Source organism: Talpa europaea (genome assembly GCF_964194135.1).
Source record: "Talpa europaea genome assembly, chromosome: 13".
NCBI lineage: Eukaryota > Metazoa > Chordata > Mammalia > Eulipotyphla > Talpidae > Talpa > Talpa europaea.
This window is the reverse complement of record NC_140080.1, coordinates 41,629,741-41,647,135: the sequence shown is the minus strand read 5'-3', so window position 1 is coordinate 41,647,135 and position 17,395 is coordinate 41,629,741. Positions and strand designations below refer to the sequence as shown.

Sequence of the window (17,395 nt, the reverse complement as noted above, 5' to 3'; positions counted from 1 at the left end):
CACTTTACAAATATTAACCCTTTTAACTTTCTTTTTTAAGCTTTTTTTCCTCAAGTGGGGTTCAGGCCAGAGTTGTGGTGGCTGAGAAGATTCACCAGAGAGAGTGGGGAGCAGAACAGGCAGATCTACTGAAATACACTGCTGAGGGGAGCAGCAGGCGAGACAGGGGAGGTCTGCTGTGCCAAGTGGGTTGCTCCCCAGCTGGACAGGGATTGAACTCGAACTCGCGCGGCAAAGGCCGTGGACAACCTCACAGTGCTGTGCTCAACCCCCTGCACCAGCAGGGAGGCCCCCTTTTAACTTTTTGTAACAATCCTATGATAGGCTGTCATTAACTCAATTTTGGCAAGGAAACAGGTGCTAGATTATTTTGGATTTGCCATTTAGTATTATACTTTTTTACTAATGATTTCCATCAAGAGTAATATCTTAATGCTGTAGGCTTTGAGATACTTTTCACTTTCACCAAACTCAGAGAAGTTTAGAAGGTCACCTCCTCCCTCCACCTCTGGATTTGTGTAGTCTGAGTGACACAGGTCAGGGATCTCAAGCTCCACATGTCCTGCCTCCCCAACTAATAAACCCTAGAGAACCCCCAGAACGTTCCCACCGTGCAGCTGTTCCAGCGCCTACATCTATGTTCCCTGCCCTGGGAGAACCTCAGGGCCAGGTGCAGGGTCAGAAAGTGGGTCCTCACCCCCACCCAGCCTCCTACTTGTGGTACAAGGGTACGGTATGACCTTGAGGAGGCATCTCATCTCTATGGATTTGACAAAAGCTTCACTTTACACCCTACAGACACCGACTATGCTTAGCCCCAGTGGCTCTGGGATTCCCCAAGATCCAGGTTTTCAGGGCTGGATGAATGAATTAATTCCACTGTATATTTTCTTATACACCATCATTATCTCAAGCAGAAATACTTATTGGTTAGTTATTCTAACTGATGACTAACTGGATCTAACTAGTAACTAACAGGTGGTTATTTTTTTTTTAATTTATTTATTTATTTATTCATAGAAGCACTGGGTACAGTCAGAAGCACTGGAGGGTGAGAGAATTCACCAGAGCCAGAGCGGGGAGCAGAGCAGGCAGAAGGACCGAAGTACACTGCTGAGGGGAGCAGCGGGCGGCAGGAGAGGTCTGCGCGCCATGTGGGACCCTCCTCCAGTGGCCGGGGAGCAGCCGGGGATCGAACCGAAGCCGCAGAGGCCGCGGGCAGCCTCGCAACCCAGCGCTCAACAGCTGCGCCACCGGGGAGGCCCTAACAGGTGGTTATTTTATGGGGAGAATAATTACATTCTTTTCACAACAAAAAATGCGTATGTGTGTAGGTATATGTATATTGCAATCATACTTTACTTATAATGGGAGCAACCCATTGAATTTTAATGTATTTGTGGACAGAGTTGAGGTTTTCTTTATCTTTTCCAAGTTCCTTAATGTGGTTCTTGGCACAGAGTAGACCCTTAATATCCATTTACTAAGTTAACAAGTGACTGGGATGCTGGGGGTGGGGCACTGGGTGAACTTCTCCAGGGATCTCCTGAGAGGCTAGATGATTATCATTATGATAATAACAACAACAAAAAAATACAAGCAGACACATCATGTACCAGTCACGGAGTTAATGTCTTGGCCTGCATCATCTCTTTTATCTTCATAAAAACTCAATGAGGTGGGAAGGCTTTGATGCCCATATCGTCGATGAAGCACCTGAGGCTTCCAGCAGTGGGGCCACTTGCTGGGGTCATGGAGGAAATCTGTAAACGGTATCTCTGTACCACGCATGGTGGGGGGTGTGGGAGCCTGAACCAGATCGCTGGCCTCCAAATGGAGTTCTCAGTGGTCAGTGTACTTGGGGCTCCTTGGGGGCTCCTTTGGGGTCTTTTGAAGCGAAATGAGAAGCTGAGTATAAGAGGCGTGCACTTTGGCCCTGCCTTCATCACAGGGCAAACAAGTGTTCTACATTAGACTGTATTTGCAGGCAAGGATTCAGCTGCTAAAAGGTTGGAACACTACTGGCCTGAGATTCTAGACATTTAAGCATCTAGCATAAAGCCCCGAAAGCTCAGATCTGCTTAGGAAAGGCCATATCCCCCTTCCCTGGGACATGGGTGAGGTTGCAGCTCCGCTTGTCACCCTCTCACCTGCACAAGCTGCACACGAAGCACTTGGGGTGGTAGGTGCGGCCCAGGGCAGAGATGACCTCGCCCGTAATGAAGTCCCGGCAGCTGTCGCAGCGGGTGCCATAGAGTTGCTGGTAGTCCTGGGTGCAGATGTACTCCTGGTTCTTGAAGAAGAAGCCTGACTGGGCCAGGCCACAGCCACACACTTGGGGAAAAGAGTAGATAAACAGGCAGGTTGAGTCCTGGGAGGGCGGCAAGCATGAGGTCCTCACTGGGGACTCGGCATGAGTGATCAGAGAATGGTGGTGCATTGGCCTGCATGGGCCTTAAGGTTCCTTAAAGTGTGACCCAAGGACCATTTGCACCAGAATTGCCTCAGGGCCTTCTGAAGATGCAGAATCCTGGACTGGAATCAGACTCCCAGGGCTGAAATCCAGGCACCTGCACACTCCCCAGCTGATTTCAGTGCTCCTGACTGATGTGTGATCCTCTCAACACAAGGATGAAAAGCTTTAGGCCATGTGGCTCAGGCAACATGCCACAGCTGGTGGTCTCATGAATTTGATAAAAGTATCATTCAGTTAAAAATGTCCTTGGTACTTTCTACATGACTCTGTGTGAGGTGGAGAGCAGTGTGGGGACCATGTGCTCACATCCCAAATGGCACTGGGATGGATGATTTGAAGTTTGTAATCTGTCCTCACTATTGCCATAAAAGGTGGTTTGTTCTCAAACAAGAATGATAAAATGAATCCTGACCTAGGAAGAGCTTACAATGTAGAGATGAAGACTGTTTACAAGACTGTACAGAATTATACCTCATGGATGACAGGCCTTAGGATGATGCAAGCATCAAGAGTTGTACATGGGGAGGGAAAGGGAATATTTTTCAGTGGGGATGGGATCATGGACGGCTTCGTGGAGGAGGGGGCATCTGAGTTGATGTTTGAAGGAATAGACTATGCTAAAGGATGGAGTCAGATGTGCAAGCAATACTTAATGTGGAGACAGGAAAGCATAGCGGTGATATTTTTAGGGAACAGAGTGCCTTGATACAGGAAAATATACGGCCAGTTGGAGGAGGGCCTGAGTCCAGCTTAAGAAGTTTAGAGTTTGTGGTTTACCGAGAAACCATAAATGGTATTCCTCCTAGAATTTTTTTTTTAAAGATTTATTTATTTATACAAAAACTGGGGTATAGGCCAGATGCGAGGGAGGGTGAGAGGATTCACCAGAGATAGAGCAGGGAACAGAACAGGCAGGCTGACAAAATACACTGCTGAGGGGAGCAGCAGGCGAGGCAGGAGAGGTCTGCCGCGCCATGTGGGACTCTCGCCGGCCGGTATCGAACTGGCGCTGCAGAGGCTGCAGACAGCTTCACAGCACTGCAACCACCTGCGCCACGAGGGGAGGCCCCCTCCTAGATTTTAAAGACTTTTAAGTGTATGGTTTTGCCAATGTTCATAAACAAGACAAACAAATGAATTAAATAAAACAAAAATAAACTCTTAGGCTATAAGACCAAATTTGTGGTTACTACAGATTGGGTTAATAAATTGGGTAAAAAGGGTCAAGTGGATGGTCAAGGATGAACTGGACTTAGTGGTGGTGAACTTAATGTTTGCTGTGCAGAGGCTGATTACGGTGCTGCACCCCTGGAACATATAATGCTACCATGTCATGTTACTCCAACAAAATGTTCTTACTAAATAAAACTGTTTTTCTCCCTAAACAATAAAATTTAAAACACCTTAAAAAAGTCTTAAAATTATTTAGAAAAACCTTCAATGTGCCCAGAAGTAGAGAGAAGATTATAATGATTCCCCATCATCCAGCTGCAAAACTGACCAACTGCATCGACGGCTTATTTTTTTTAAAAAAAGATTTATTTATTCATGCATACAAGAACCAGGGTACAGGCCAGATGCACGGGAGGGTGAGAGAATTCACCAAAGACAGAGCAGGGAACAGAACAGGCAGACTGACTGAAATACACTGCTGAGGGGAGCAGCAGGCGAGACAGGAGAGGTCTGCCCCGCCATGTGGGATTCTCGCCTGCCGGCAGGGATACAACCCACGCTGCAGAGGCTGCGGACAGCTTCACAGAGCTGTGCTCAACCTCCTGCGCCACCAGGGGAGGCCCCATTGATGGCTTTTGAGTAGAGAAGCGACATGACTCTATAAGGTGTTTCATAAGGTCTTTTGGGATATCCTTGCAGGCAATATGAAGAAATGCAGGACAGATAACAAAAAAGCAGGCAGATCTAATTATAGGTATTATAACATGGTATTTTAACTGAATCATATGGTATTCTAACTGAATCACAGGGGACCCTTCTCCCCCAAAGGACTTAGAAATGTGGGAAGTGAGATTTCCCTCTGAGAGTGAAGTTATGAAATCAACACATTATGGGCAAAGCAGAAAGAGGCAGTTTCTTCCAAGAGATCGAATGGCTCTGAGGCTCAGCAGAAGCACTAAGTGTGACAAACCAGCTCAAGTGGGGGCGAGGGGCTGGCCAGCACAGGTGAGCCACCGAGAGCCCTGCGGAGCCCCAGCCCAGCTCCTCTGCTCTGCGTCTGCAATCACCAAGCATCTGTCTGCACACAGATTGCCTGTGGGAGAGAAGCAGCTGGTGACAGCACCGCGGACTAGCACAACGGAGAGCTACAGCTCCTGTTCAGTCTAGTAAACAGGCGCCGTGGTTTTACATATCAGGTTCCCAGCGACTTGGTTAACTCAAGTTGGCTTTTCCAAGCAGGATCCTTGGTGGGGGGACCAGTGAAACATTTCCCAAGCCGCTAATTGTGAGAATCTGGTTCAGACCAGGGGCCACCACCCCGGAACATATGGCCTCATCTTTAATAGGGGGAGTTGTTCTGCAAGAGCAGCTAGGTTAAAAATAGGAGGGACTTGCAGGTGAATACCAGAGCTATTTCGCCCGTTTTTTTTACCTTCAGGCCAGAGCAGCCTCAAAGGAGTGGGGAGTGTGAGGAGAAGGCGGCTCCAGATGCCACAGCATGAGGGGAACAGGACAGGACAGCAGGAGACACAGAAGTCTGAGACTCACCCACAGGCTCTGGTCACTGCCACTGACTGTTAGAGGGATAATGTACTTGGCCCCTCTTGTTTGTGGCCTCTGTTTGCTGCCATTAAAATGAAGAAATTGGACAAGAAGTGACCTGAGCTTTTCTGCGGCTACTGACATCCCGTGAGTCTAGAAGGAGCACTCCCTACAGAGCTTACTGTGCACCTAAACGTTTAAAACTCAGTGTGAGGAGAAGTGGAGGCCGCTGGAGGCCACCCCAGAGGAGGGGCTGGGTCTATGCTCCCAGGGTAATGGTGGAGCTGGGAGGTGGACAAGGGCTTGTTTCGATGAAAATTCTTCATGTTGAACAATGCCTGGTCTGGAGAACAGGGGAGGAGAGAGAGCAGGGGAGGAGAGAGCACAGGCTGTTCTTAGCCGTGCAGGTGGCAGTTCAATTGACTTCACGGCTGTGGAATTAGTTAGGTCATGGCCTCCGACCTCACTGGAAGCAGATTCTGTTTTTTCCCCTTCTTTTCTCTCCTTTGTTTCTCCCGCCAGCTCTACCTCCAGGGTCTCCTCTCCTACTGGAGCAAACCAGGAGGCTCTGAGCAAACTTGGAACAATCAGTTCCTTCATTTCCCCCAAGGAGCTAAGGAGGAAGTTTTTGGTAGAAAGGATGTCAAGGTTGATAAGAATCTCAGGGGTTCCTGGAATTACAGTGGGGAGCAGGAGGATGGAAGGCTGGACCAGCACTGTAGTTGTATGTGAGGCTGAGTGCAGCCCAGTGTTCAAACAACAGGAAAGGGCTGGCGAGGCCCTGCAGGATGGAAGTGGTGTGGGATTAATATACAAGGGGCAGTCATTATTCTGTGAAAAAAAAAAAAGCCTACGTTTGACGATGGGACAGAACATGACAAGTGAGAACTGCTTTAAGAGAATCCAGAATGATTGTCCACTGTTCTACCATTCTGTGACTTAAAAAAAGTTAGCCCACCTCTCTGGAGCTCAGTTGCCTCGTTTGTAAAAATGAAGTGGTTCAGCGGTAACTAAGGACACATTCAGATGTGAGACTCCAGGATTCTGTCATACAATCCTGCTGATTTTCAATTTATCAAAGAGATTGAGTTTTATGACATTTCCAAATCAAGGAGCTAGAGGGGTCCCTGCCAGCCATCCAATTCATTATTTTAAATGTTTCAATTGTGAAATATATTATACATACGGAAACTATATAAAGTGTATATGTACAGGTGAGAGGAGGATAATAAAATACACTGCCAGGTAACCGCTAGCAAGGGTCTGAGCGGGAACATCACCAGCACCTTCTCAGCCTGCTCGCTCTTCCTAAGAGCCGTCCCTTCCCGCATGGTCTTGAATTATGTGTTTATCATCCCCTTGCTTTTCTCTATAATTTTATCACCGACGAGGTACCCACAAATAACAAATTGTTTAGTTTTTCCTGTTTTTGAATTGGCACCGATGGAATCAGGTGACATTCTTTTGTGCTTGCTTCATTCGGCATTATGATTTTGAGCTTCACCCATGTTGATGCATGTAACTGTACTTCATTCATTTTCATTGCTGTGCAGTATTCTGAAGGACATCAAGCTGAGTTTTTCTATTTTTTGGAAATGCTGTTTTGAACATTCTTATATTTTCGAGGCAATGCTTGTTTTCTGAGGACTTTTTCTAATTTACATTCCCACCGACAGTTCCCCCTGATCCATGTTATCATTAAGTCCTTGTAACACCTGCCTTCTTTTTTTTTTTTTTAAGATTTATTTATTTATTTATACAAGCACTGGGTACAGTCAGAAGCGCGGGAGGGTAAGAGAATTCACCAGAGCAAGAGCAGGGAACAGAACAGGCAGACCGACGAAATACTCTGCTGAGGGGAGCAGCGGGCGCTACAGGAGAGGTCTGTGCACCATGTGGGACCCTCGCCAGTGGACAGGGATCGAACCGGCGCTTCAGAGGCTGCGGGCAGCTTCACAGCCCAGCGCTCAACCGCTGCGCCACCAGGGGAGGCCCTGAAACACTCTTATTGTGATTTTAAATTTTATTTCCCTGGTTATTAATAAAATGAGACCCTTATTCTAAGTCTATGGGCCATTTTTGTTTTTACCCACAAGGAGCATGTAAAAGTACTTCATTTCTTCCTACCGCCAAATAATATTTCACTATTTGGGTATAGCATATTTTATTTATCTCCTTATTATCTCATGGATATTTAAACTGTTTCCACTTTTTGACTATGATGTGTAATACTGCTATGAACACTTGTGTAATGTTTTTGTGTGGGCATATATTTTCTATGGCGGCCGATCCATGGGTCAACTTTTTATATTCATGATGGTGTATTTTGCAGCACAAAAGTTTTTAAATTTGATAAAGCCCACTTTATCTATTCTTTTGTTTTTGTGCTTTTAGTGCCATATCCAAGAAGATTTTGCTAACTCAAGGGCATAAGGACCTACTCCTATACTTCTTCTATGAGATTTATAGTTTCAGCTCTTACATTTTGGTCTTAGAATTAGATTCTCACTTTGATCAGGCTCTATGCTTTGCCTCCTCTTCTCCATGGTCCCTACTCATCAAGGCAAAAGCTCAGTCTCCAAGCATCAGCATAAACCATCCAGGGTAAATCGCACTGGCAGTCACCCCAGGATTTCTGCTTTTACTTTGTTTTTCCCCCTCTACCGATTTTTTCCTTTCATGTCCGTATGTTGTAAGAGTAATAAAATAAATTCATAGTGATTTGAGAGATTTCAAATATGAAGATAACTAATCTTTGTACTGGTTACTCCTGAAAACAAAATCCTCCCAGTGGTTTTACCTTGAAGCAAGTTGACATTGACATTAGTCCAAAAAATTGTCTATTTTTCCCTACAATCTCTAGCAACAGAGATTCTATAACCTCCTCATGATAGATTGTCAAAAGGGCCAAATTCTTTCCTCCTCTGCATTCACATCCTTGAAATATGCACTGAAGATATTTCCACAAAAGGTAAAGTTTATTTCTCCAATATCTTGAATCTGGGTTGACCAATTGACTTGTTCTGACCAATGGGACATTAACTCTGACACAAGCTGCTTAGTGAAGCTTGTTCCCCTGTGGCACTGGAAGTCTGAGACCATGCAAATGAGCCCAAGCCAGCCTGTGGGAGGATGAAGAGCCAGATGGAGGCACTCAGCTCATCAGCCTGCCAGCCGCAGCCAGATGACCACCACCTCATCCTAATGAGGCCAGCAGAGAGTAGCGTGGGCAGCTCAGCACAACTGCCAGCCAACACAGAGACCCAGATGCTAAATAGAAGATTGTTTTAAGTCATTATATTTAGTAACTGATATACTCTTAAGAAGATAATTGCGTAGCCATAGGTCAGAAGCTCCTTATAACAGTTTTATTGTCCTTTTTTATTTTTTGCATAGAAGAACTGGGGTGCAGGCCAGAGACGCAGGGGCGGGGGGTGGTGGTGAGAGGATTCACCAGAGACAAAGTGGGGAGCAGAACAGGTGGATTTACTGAAATACACTGCTGAGGGGAGCAGCGGGAGAAACTGGAAAGGTCTGCTGTGCCATGTGGGGCAGCTCACTGGCCGGGATCTAATTGAACTCAGACCTTCACATTGGTAGTACTGAGACTTAACCCCTAGGCTACCAGAGAGGCTCCAGTTTTATTTGTCTTTACGCTTTGTCCTGTCTGGATTTCTGAGGATGTAAAAATGGTTACTCATTGAAATACTCTTGCATTAAAGGTGTTCGCAAGCCTCGATAGGAAATTCAAAGTACATCAGTTATAATATAATATAATATATATCAGTTATAATATATCTTCAGTGCATATAATATATCCTAAGTTATAATATAACTTAGGGAATATAGTTATGTAATTTATTTGCTCAATGCAGCATCCAGTTTGATCCTGAAGAAAGAAGTCTGGGATTTTTCTCTACGGCAAGGGAAGTCAATCTCAGACACGTGAGACTGAGGTTGGCAGTGGTTACTAAAATAGAAAGATTTGGGGGTTTCAATTGAACCTTAAATTCATTATACAGCAATGGTGTGAAGTGGCTGCCTACAAATTCAAGTCTGTGTCAGCCATATTAGCAGCATGGAGTATCGGCTGAATTGCTGGACCTTGAGAGCTGTGACCTGCTCTGGATGTCATGCTGTAAGAATGATAGTGACACATCAGGAAGGGATCAAGGAGGAAGATTCAGGGATGATGCTATAAATTGGAATCACTTCAGCAGAGGCCCAAGTTAAGATCCTGAGTATAGCTGGACATGGGGAAGACACAGCGACACCCACAGAGCAGCAACTGGGAAAAGTACACCGTGCTCACCCTGTCCATGAGAACAGAGAAATCGAGAACGGACAGGTGAAAGTAATGGGTCTTGCACTGAACTTTTTCTAAACCCACCAGGTACTCTACCTCAGGCAGGGTGCTCTGTGGAGCAAGGACCTGGGAGAATAGCTTAGGTAGTAGAGCTGGAGTGGCATTTGTCAGGGATGCTGGGGCGGGGATACTGTCCTGGTTGGGCCAGAGCTGTCCAGGCTTTTTTTTTGCTGAGCCCCTCTTATTTCTGCTGCCAGGTATTCTGCTTCTGAGAAATTCTCAGCTCGGCTGGGTCTACAAGTCCCCTTAGCTGGGGGTAAGGTGTCATAATTTGGGGTCACCCAGTACCCATCTGCTTCCAAAGTACAGACCTTACTAAGATTAAGACTACTTCTCCCTTGTTAACCTTAACTTTGAGGATGGGCAACAGAAAAGGTGTCATTGTCACAGAATAGGTGCTCGTCTCAGAAACGTGCCGAAATGCAGCTAAGAGAGCTTGCTCTGTCATTTGCTCTCAAAGTGATTTAGGGGCAAAATCAGGAGTCTTCAGAAGCGAGTCATGCCCACACCGTTGCCTTGCCTGGCAGGTGAGTATGACTACTCTGAGTTCAGGCTTCCGTCTCCCCCATATCCCAACACTTCCCTCACCCATATCTCCATCTTTAGTTGACACTGCTTAGGAGAATTCCATAAAGGGAAGACTCTTTAGGACTTTACCCATATCTCTACTGCTGGTGACTATTCTGCCCCCTCTGTGGTATGTCCTGGGGGTGACGTCATACGCAAGAATCTGAGAAGGGAGTTAGGGAATTGGACCTCCTACCTTGGCAGGTGAAGCATCTGATGTGGAAGTGGTTATTGTGGACACGCACCACTTCCCCTTTGCAGGTGTCTCCACACCGGTAGCACTGGATGACATTGGAGCTGCCCCGGGGGTTGTATGGATTCTGCTGATAAGGAACTGTAGAAAGAAACAAAGAGATCACCATCCAGAAGCCCCTTCTGCTTAAAAAAGTTTGCTATAAATAATCTTAACTGGAAGAAAAAGCCAAGAGGGTGGAACTGATGAGAAAAGTACCTTCAAGACAACATCAAGCTGAGCTGCCAAGGAAAGGTGTCTTAGACAGCAAGAAGCATTGGGGTGTGAGCCCATGAGTCTCCATAAGGAGGCAGACTTAGGGTTGAGCAGGACCTTTGTCAAATTCACAAATGAAGAATAAAACAGGAAGTAGAATGCTTCAAGGCCCATGATCCACAAACACCATTTCTTGGGTGACACCTGGATGCAAGCCAGGCCCTAAACTTGTCAAGGGAATATGGGTCTTGTAGTTGACATGTGGGTTTCAAAGAACAGCATGGCTGGCCTGCCTCCAGCTGGTCTTTTTGTAATGTTACACCCCCTCCCTGGCTCTCAGTCTTAAGGAGACAAATGTAGGTACTCTGGAGAGGAGGAGTTAAAGCTGCCTTTGAATAGTACTTTCCATAACGTTGACAAAATGTCAAATTTGTATAGTTAAGAAAAAAAAAAAGCTGATGGAGGGTGTGAAGGTTTGGAGTGCGGTGGTCGGCATTTGATGATGTTTCTAAGCTCTCCCAGCCTATCCAGTTTCTTGTTCTCTTGCTTAGACTGTCTCATGGCTAATTGTCTAGAACTTCTTTCCTTGCAATACCTTGACCATTCTAAATCTGTTCTTCTGGTATCTAATAATAATATGGATCTACCTGGAATGAACAATCTCTGGGTTGAAAGGACTATTAGCAGCTGCCTGGTAAAACCTCATTATGTATAAGCTATTTTGATAACTTTGCCTTTGGGGGAAACAAATCTCTCTTGTAGGAAGCCCCTAGGGGCACCAGGGAGAGAATCATTCAATTCCTTAATTCTCACTCAAAGTTGAAAGAATAGTCCCAAACTTCTGCTCATATCCTAGTAGGAAAAGGCACCTGATTGAAGGGGAATTGGTGTCTATCATCTCTACATATAGATTTAATGGCTACATTCTGAATAAGCATATAATAGGTCAATTCAGACTTACAGAAACCTCACACTGCCCAAGAACTTAGAGAAATCTAGCTCAGGGGTCCTTGATTTAGTGTGGTAGTTCAGTCTCTTCACTGAAATTTGAATTCTGTATTCCAGGCAATAAAGAATTACACACAGTGATTTTCTTGGCAAAGAAACATGAATGGAAACTATGTGAGTCACTTCCAGTTGGAAGCCTTTAGACCCAGCATGTGACCTTCTATATTGCCTTCCTCAGCAACCAGCAATACCCCCAGAGGGTGTGCAGGATGCATGAACTTGGACCCCTGATTGAGGGAGGAGTCATGGAACAGAGCTTCCAGCTGGCTCACAAGAACATCTATTATGAAGAGGGGAAGTTTTTGCTATCATTAGCTCTAAGACTTTTTGTTAATGCGGCATATCCTGACTGATACACCTGGGACCTAATACTTCTAATTAAATATAAAATTTGGTGTTAGATATATTATTCTATAGTTCTCTTCAGATTCTCAAAGATGATCTCTATAACTGACTCCATCTGCCCTTCTCCCTTTAAAGTCAAAGGACAAGAGAGAAGTATGCTCTGCAATGTCCACATCAGGCACCTGGATCTTCAGTGTGCTGACAGGTAGAGCTGGCTGCTTAGCCATGAGATGTAGCTTCCACCGACTCTGCTATCTGAGTCAGGAGAATATCTCTCACAGTGTTTCTCTCATGGAGTTCATGCCTCTTAACCAACTCTTTTATCTTTATCCTATCTTAAAGACAGTTAAATGAGTTAGAGTTAATTAAGTCATTAATTACCCATCAAGCTTTTCATAAAGTACATTAAATGCTCTACAAATATTCACTGATATCATAACACTCACATCCTTCTGACAACTCAGAGCAATCTCTGTGGGCTCCCTACCGCCTCCCTCCCACAAACGTCCATGAACATTCTTTTGGGTTCTATCTCCTTTCCATTTTCATCTTTTTCTGGTTCCTACAAACTGCCCCCTGGACAATATTTCACTCTGCCCCCAATTTTTAAGGAAGATACAGACCCTGCTTCAGTGAGCACAGTGGAGATCTGCTATTGCCAAGGGAAATAAAACGGTGAGTCTGAAAAGAAAGTGGGGACAGTTCTTGAAATATAAAAATTCCTCAGAATTGCTGCAAATTTTCATCTACCTCTTACTGCTCAAGAAACAACTTTGATCATTAATGAGATTTGAATTTCTGGAGAAACAGAACCATGATGTGGTCTTCTTCAGTCACAACTCTGTCCTGAACCACCCAGATAAAAAGGCATAAACGCAGAGTGAGGGGATGGATGGAGAAAGCAGACTCTCTGCAGTAGAGGTACAGATGGGACCCCTGGCCCTAACTCCACTGCTTCCCCCAGGATGTGGTTGATGCTTTGGTTATGCTGAGTGTGGCAGGCGCTCCTCATGTCTAGTGTTTGTAAATAGTTCCCAAAGTAGAGATGCACACATTGTTGCTGCCAGTTCTTTCAGATTGCTGATGTAAACTGAGATTGTGTAAAGGGCAGTGGTGTAGCAAGATTTGAGCTTCTAGATGTGACAAGACATTTCTTTATACAGACAGAACCAACAGGAACTTGGGGGTCCAGCCACAATAAGATAGGCCATCTCTGCTGGTGCCCTGAAAGCCACCTCATTTCCGGTAAGACTTTGTATCCTTGATAATGAAACTAGCAACTCATCTAACCTTATTCTCTGTGTGTACAAGTGTGTTTGGGCAAGGGGTGTTATATTTCTTCCTTCCAATCTATAACCCTCCTGCAACATTCTATTTTAGTGTTGATTTTCTGCTGGTTATTATTGCCAACTTTTTTTTTAATCTTAGAAAGTATAGAATAATTTGTGCTTAAAAAGTATAAATCAGGGCCTCCCCGGTGGCGCAGCGGTTGAGCGCTGGGTTGCGAACCTGCCCGCGGCCTCTACGGCGCGGGTTCGATCCCCGGCTGCTCCCCGGCCACCAGAGGAGGGTCCCACATGGCGCGCAGACCTCTCCTGCCGCCCGCTGCTCCCCTCAGCAGTGTACTTCGGTCCTTCTGCCTGCTCTGCTCCCCGCTCTGGCTCTGGTGAATTCTCTCACCCTCCCGCGCTTCTGGCTGTACCCAGTGCATGTGTAAACAAAACAAACAAACAAATAAATAAATAAACATGCCTCTATAAAATAAAAAAAAAAAAGCCAAAAAAAAAAAGTATAAATCAGTCACATGATTTATAACATGTTTCTTATGGTCAAATGCCTTTGAATTCCAAATTGACTTGCACATGAATTCTTCATGGGAGGCACAACCTATCTGGAGAGCAGTCATAAGCTTCAAAGGACATTGGCTCTACTCACTGTGAAATAATCTGTGAAGCTACCGAATGTAGACAGATGGGTCATGTGATAGGTTTCTAAAATGCGTACAAGGCTTCTGGTGAACGCTATTTGGCCAATAAAGGACACCCAGGAGAAACATATCCAGTCACTGTCCATGAGTAGTCCAATAGGACTTGCTGAGATATAGAAATGCTGTTCTCTGTTTGCTGTCGAATGTAATAATCACTAGCCATATGTTCTACTGGGCACTTGGAAGGTGCCCAGCATGCCTGAGGTACTGAATTTTTCATTTTATTTAATTTTAATGAACATAAATTTATAGTTAAATAGGCAAATATGGCTGGTGGCCACCATGTTGGATGCTGCAGCCTTTGTTTAAAAAAACGGACCACCCAGCATTGAGAATGGGGGGAAAGGAAATTATACCTGGTTCAGTCCTATTTCTATAAAAATAACATGTACAAATTCATTCAGGAATATCACTTCAGACTTAAGTTGTTCCTTTGAAAAGAGTTTTAAAAATGTATTTACCAATTACACACACCCATCCTGAATTTGATTTTGAAACAAAAGATTCCAAGTAGTGAAATAAGTGCTGCTTTTTTAATCACAATTTTCCAAGCATTACAAGATTGAACACTCTTAACCTTTCCAAGAATAAAAGCAAAAAATCAGTTGGCCATGACTGTCTGGATAGTTTTTAAAGACAGTTGGTCAATATTTTTGCATTGGTCCGAAACATTAAAGCCTCTTTTACACACACACCAAGCCTCTAGAGTTCCGTAGGAAAATACAGCTCAATTCCACAAACTAAAATTGCAAGCGGAGCTCTTCCCCAATACCACAAACACAACTGAAGATTGTTGGAGCGAAACAACATATTGGCAGGGAGGAGCACGGGCTTCCTGGAGAATTAGGAGGAGCACGTGGGTTGAACACAGGAAGGAAACCAGGACGCAGTGCTCCACATGGCTTCCCTCCTCCCTGTTATTCTCACTGTTATAGAGCAACCCCGATATTAAAGGGGTTCCTGGCTGTGGGTCCTCACCCATGCGCTTTAAAGGGACTTATGAATACTCTACTACAGACACACACAAAAGGTTAATAAAAGGTTTATTTACAAGAGAAAAGGAAATAAGGAAAATGTACAACTCAGGGAGAGTTGTACATAAAGTCTTTAATGCGTCCTACCCGATCCGACCTCAGAGCAGGCCAGACGCTGCGAGCTGGCGGAGAGCCAAAAATGGGGGCTCCCCAAAGCCCACGTGTCTGCCTTTTATATCCACCTGGCTGCTTAACCCCACCCTCAGGTCCCAGCCACCTTCCCTTTGGTGGTGATGGGATTTGGAGTTCCCAGTGTCTCTGGCTTTGACCTGGGGTGGGGTGGAGTCCACAAAGCCTGTATGGAATTTAGGCCATCCTTTTCCCCCTAACATCACCTCCTGTGTTTCTCTCTCCTAGACGGTGCTGGAGGGTAAGATGGGTCCCAATTCCTTCTTTGCTGTTATTTAGTTCTATGACCTCGGGCAAACCATCTAATTTCTGTGGCTCAATCCCCTCCTCTGTCACAGAAGAGACTGAACAAAATGATTTCTGAAATTTCCCCCAGTGAAAAAATTTTAAAAATTATCCTAGTTCTGTATGTCACTTCTGGGCTGCCTGCTCTCCCCTTCGCCCTCTCCTCTCTGGCGACTGGCCCCATGCTTAAATTAGACTGCTCTATTTGTTATCAGATTGATTAGTTTCTTTTGAAAAGCAGATCATGGCATGCTTCCTCTCTCATCAACACCACCACCTAAATTATATTCTCCTCACTGATGGGTGTCTGCACAATTTTTCTCCTCTGTGGAGGGTCACTTGACCTTGCAGATCAAAATGCTTCCACATTCTAATTGAGTCGTCTTTAACATAGTCAGTCTTTAAAAGGCAGAAGCACCTATGCTATCTTGGGTATAATTAAGAGAGTGACAAAATTGACTTGGAGACAGTATAACAACTGTGAATAATTGGCTGGAAGTGTAACAAAAACAGTGGAGCTTCTGTTTGAACAGTGAAACATCAAGTAGAGAATCAACCGGTTTAGCAATGAATTTGCAAGAGCCTGGGGCCCAAGAAAACATCCAGCAGAGCAGCTGTCACTCCTCAGCTTCCCCAGGGCTTCAGTTAGAGCCCCCAAGTACCCAAGTGTGCTCACAGGTATGCGCTAAATGCCACCAAGGAGACCCAAGTGTGGAGCCAGATTTTCTGGGGGACAAGTGGGTTGCCTGAGAGGCACAGCAGGGACCTTAGGTTTGAGCTTGGAGTCTGGAGTGGAATCAGGGCCTAAGGACTGATTGGGTTTCCTGTGGTGAGCCCACAGAGGCAGGCTCCCTGCGCTAAGCAGCTCAGGGCAAAGAGGTTAAGGTGACAGACACCGGGGGTCAGGTGGGCTGGCTTTGGATCCCAGCACTGACCCCCTGCTGGCTGCCTGACCCTGAGCACAAAGACTGCCCCCCCCCCACCTCAGTGTTCTCATCTCTAGAACGGGAATCACTTTGGCTATTTGTGAGTATTCAGTGACTTAAATGGTATAAACATGCTTAGTCTACCGCTTGGCATGTTATTTGGGTATAATAAATTTAAGCAAGAATTAATATTAAAGGATCTCCAAAGTCACATATCCCTACTTCCAACTCAAAGCAGGGATTCTTTGTAAATTACTTCCTCCATCTTGCCATTCAGTAAGCTTTGCTCCAACACCAGCAAAACCATCTGGGGACCAGTCTAGTTGGGCAGAGGTCTTCTGATTTCCTCTCCCTGCTAATGGCAGGCTGCAGCCCATCTGCCACCCGAAGCAACCTCTTCTTTCTGCCCCCTTTCCAAGCTTCCTTTGTTTATGGGTTTTTGTGGGCTGCAGAGGTGGGTGGCTGACATGCTTTTGACATATCCTGCAGAGGAATGTGTGAATTGGGTGTTTCCTGTTGTTGGAATGAGAGGCTATGATCTATGGTATCCTGGGGCGGTGTATTTTGGGCACATCTGCTGTTTCCAGGGGGACATGTGAGTGTGTTTGTTGTGTGCACTTACTTAGAATAAGTGAGTAATTTGTTTTCTGAAAACTTGGAGAGGGAGACACTTTTGGTAACCCCAAAGGTCATGCATGGGTCATCTTATGTCACTACACCTACGACCATCGTGGATAATGGGAACCAGACTTTCAGAGCAGAGAGGGACTGGAAGAGTGTCTGTCCACACACACTACAACTGCAGGCAATGTGGGCAAGGCCATGTCTGTTTTGTTCACCGCTCACCCTAATGCCAGGTAGTCAATAAGGGCTGGGCGAGTACTTGATGAATGAATAAAAGAATGAATGAATCTGGCCCAATGGTTTACTGCAGTGAAACAAAAGCTCAACCCAGAAGGGAGAAGGGATTCATCTGAGCTCACACGCCAACGTTTGAGGTGCCTGTCCTAGGATAATGGAAGAGAAGCAAGCCTAGAGAGTGGCTGGGCTGGGACAGGGAAAGTAGGGGAGAGCTCAGCAAAAATCAAGTTAGCATAAATCTGGAGTCA

At 45.3% G+C, this 17,395-nt stretch overlaps 1 protein-coding gene across 1 annotated transcript in view; it reads right to left on the bottom strand.

Moving 5' to 3' along the window:
• Positions 1-17,395, bottom strand: part of ABLIM3 (actin binding LIM protein family member 3) — a gene marked incomplete at both ends in the record, with an annotated part of 104,498 nt that overhangs the window by 53,973 nt on the left and 33,130 nt on the right. The window contains 2 exon segments of the mRNA XM_084252243.1: positions 2,151-2,334; positions 10,321-10,458. Coding sequence (XP_084108369.1) covers positions 2,151-2,334; positions 10,321-10,458 — 322 coding nt within the window.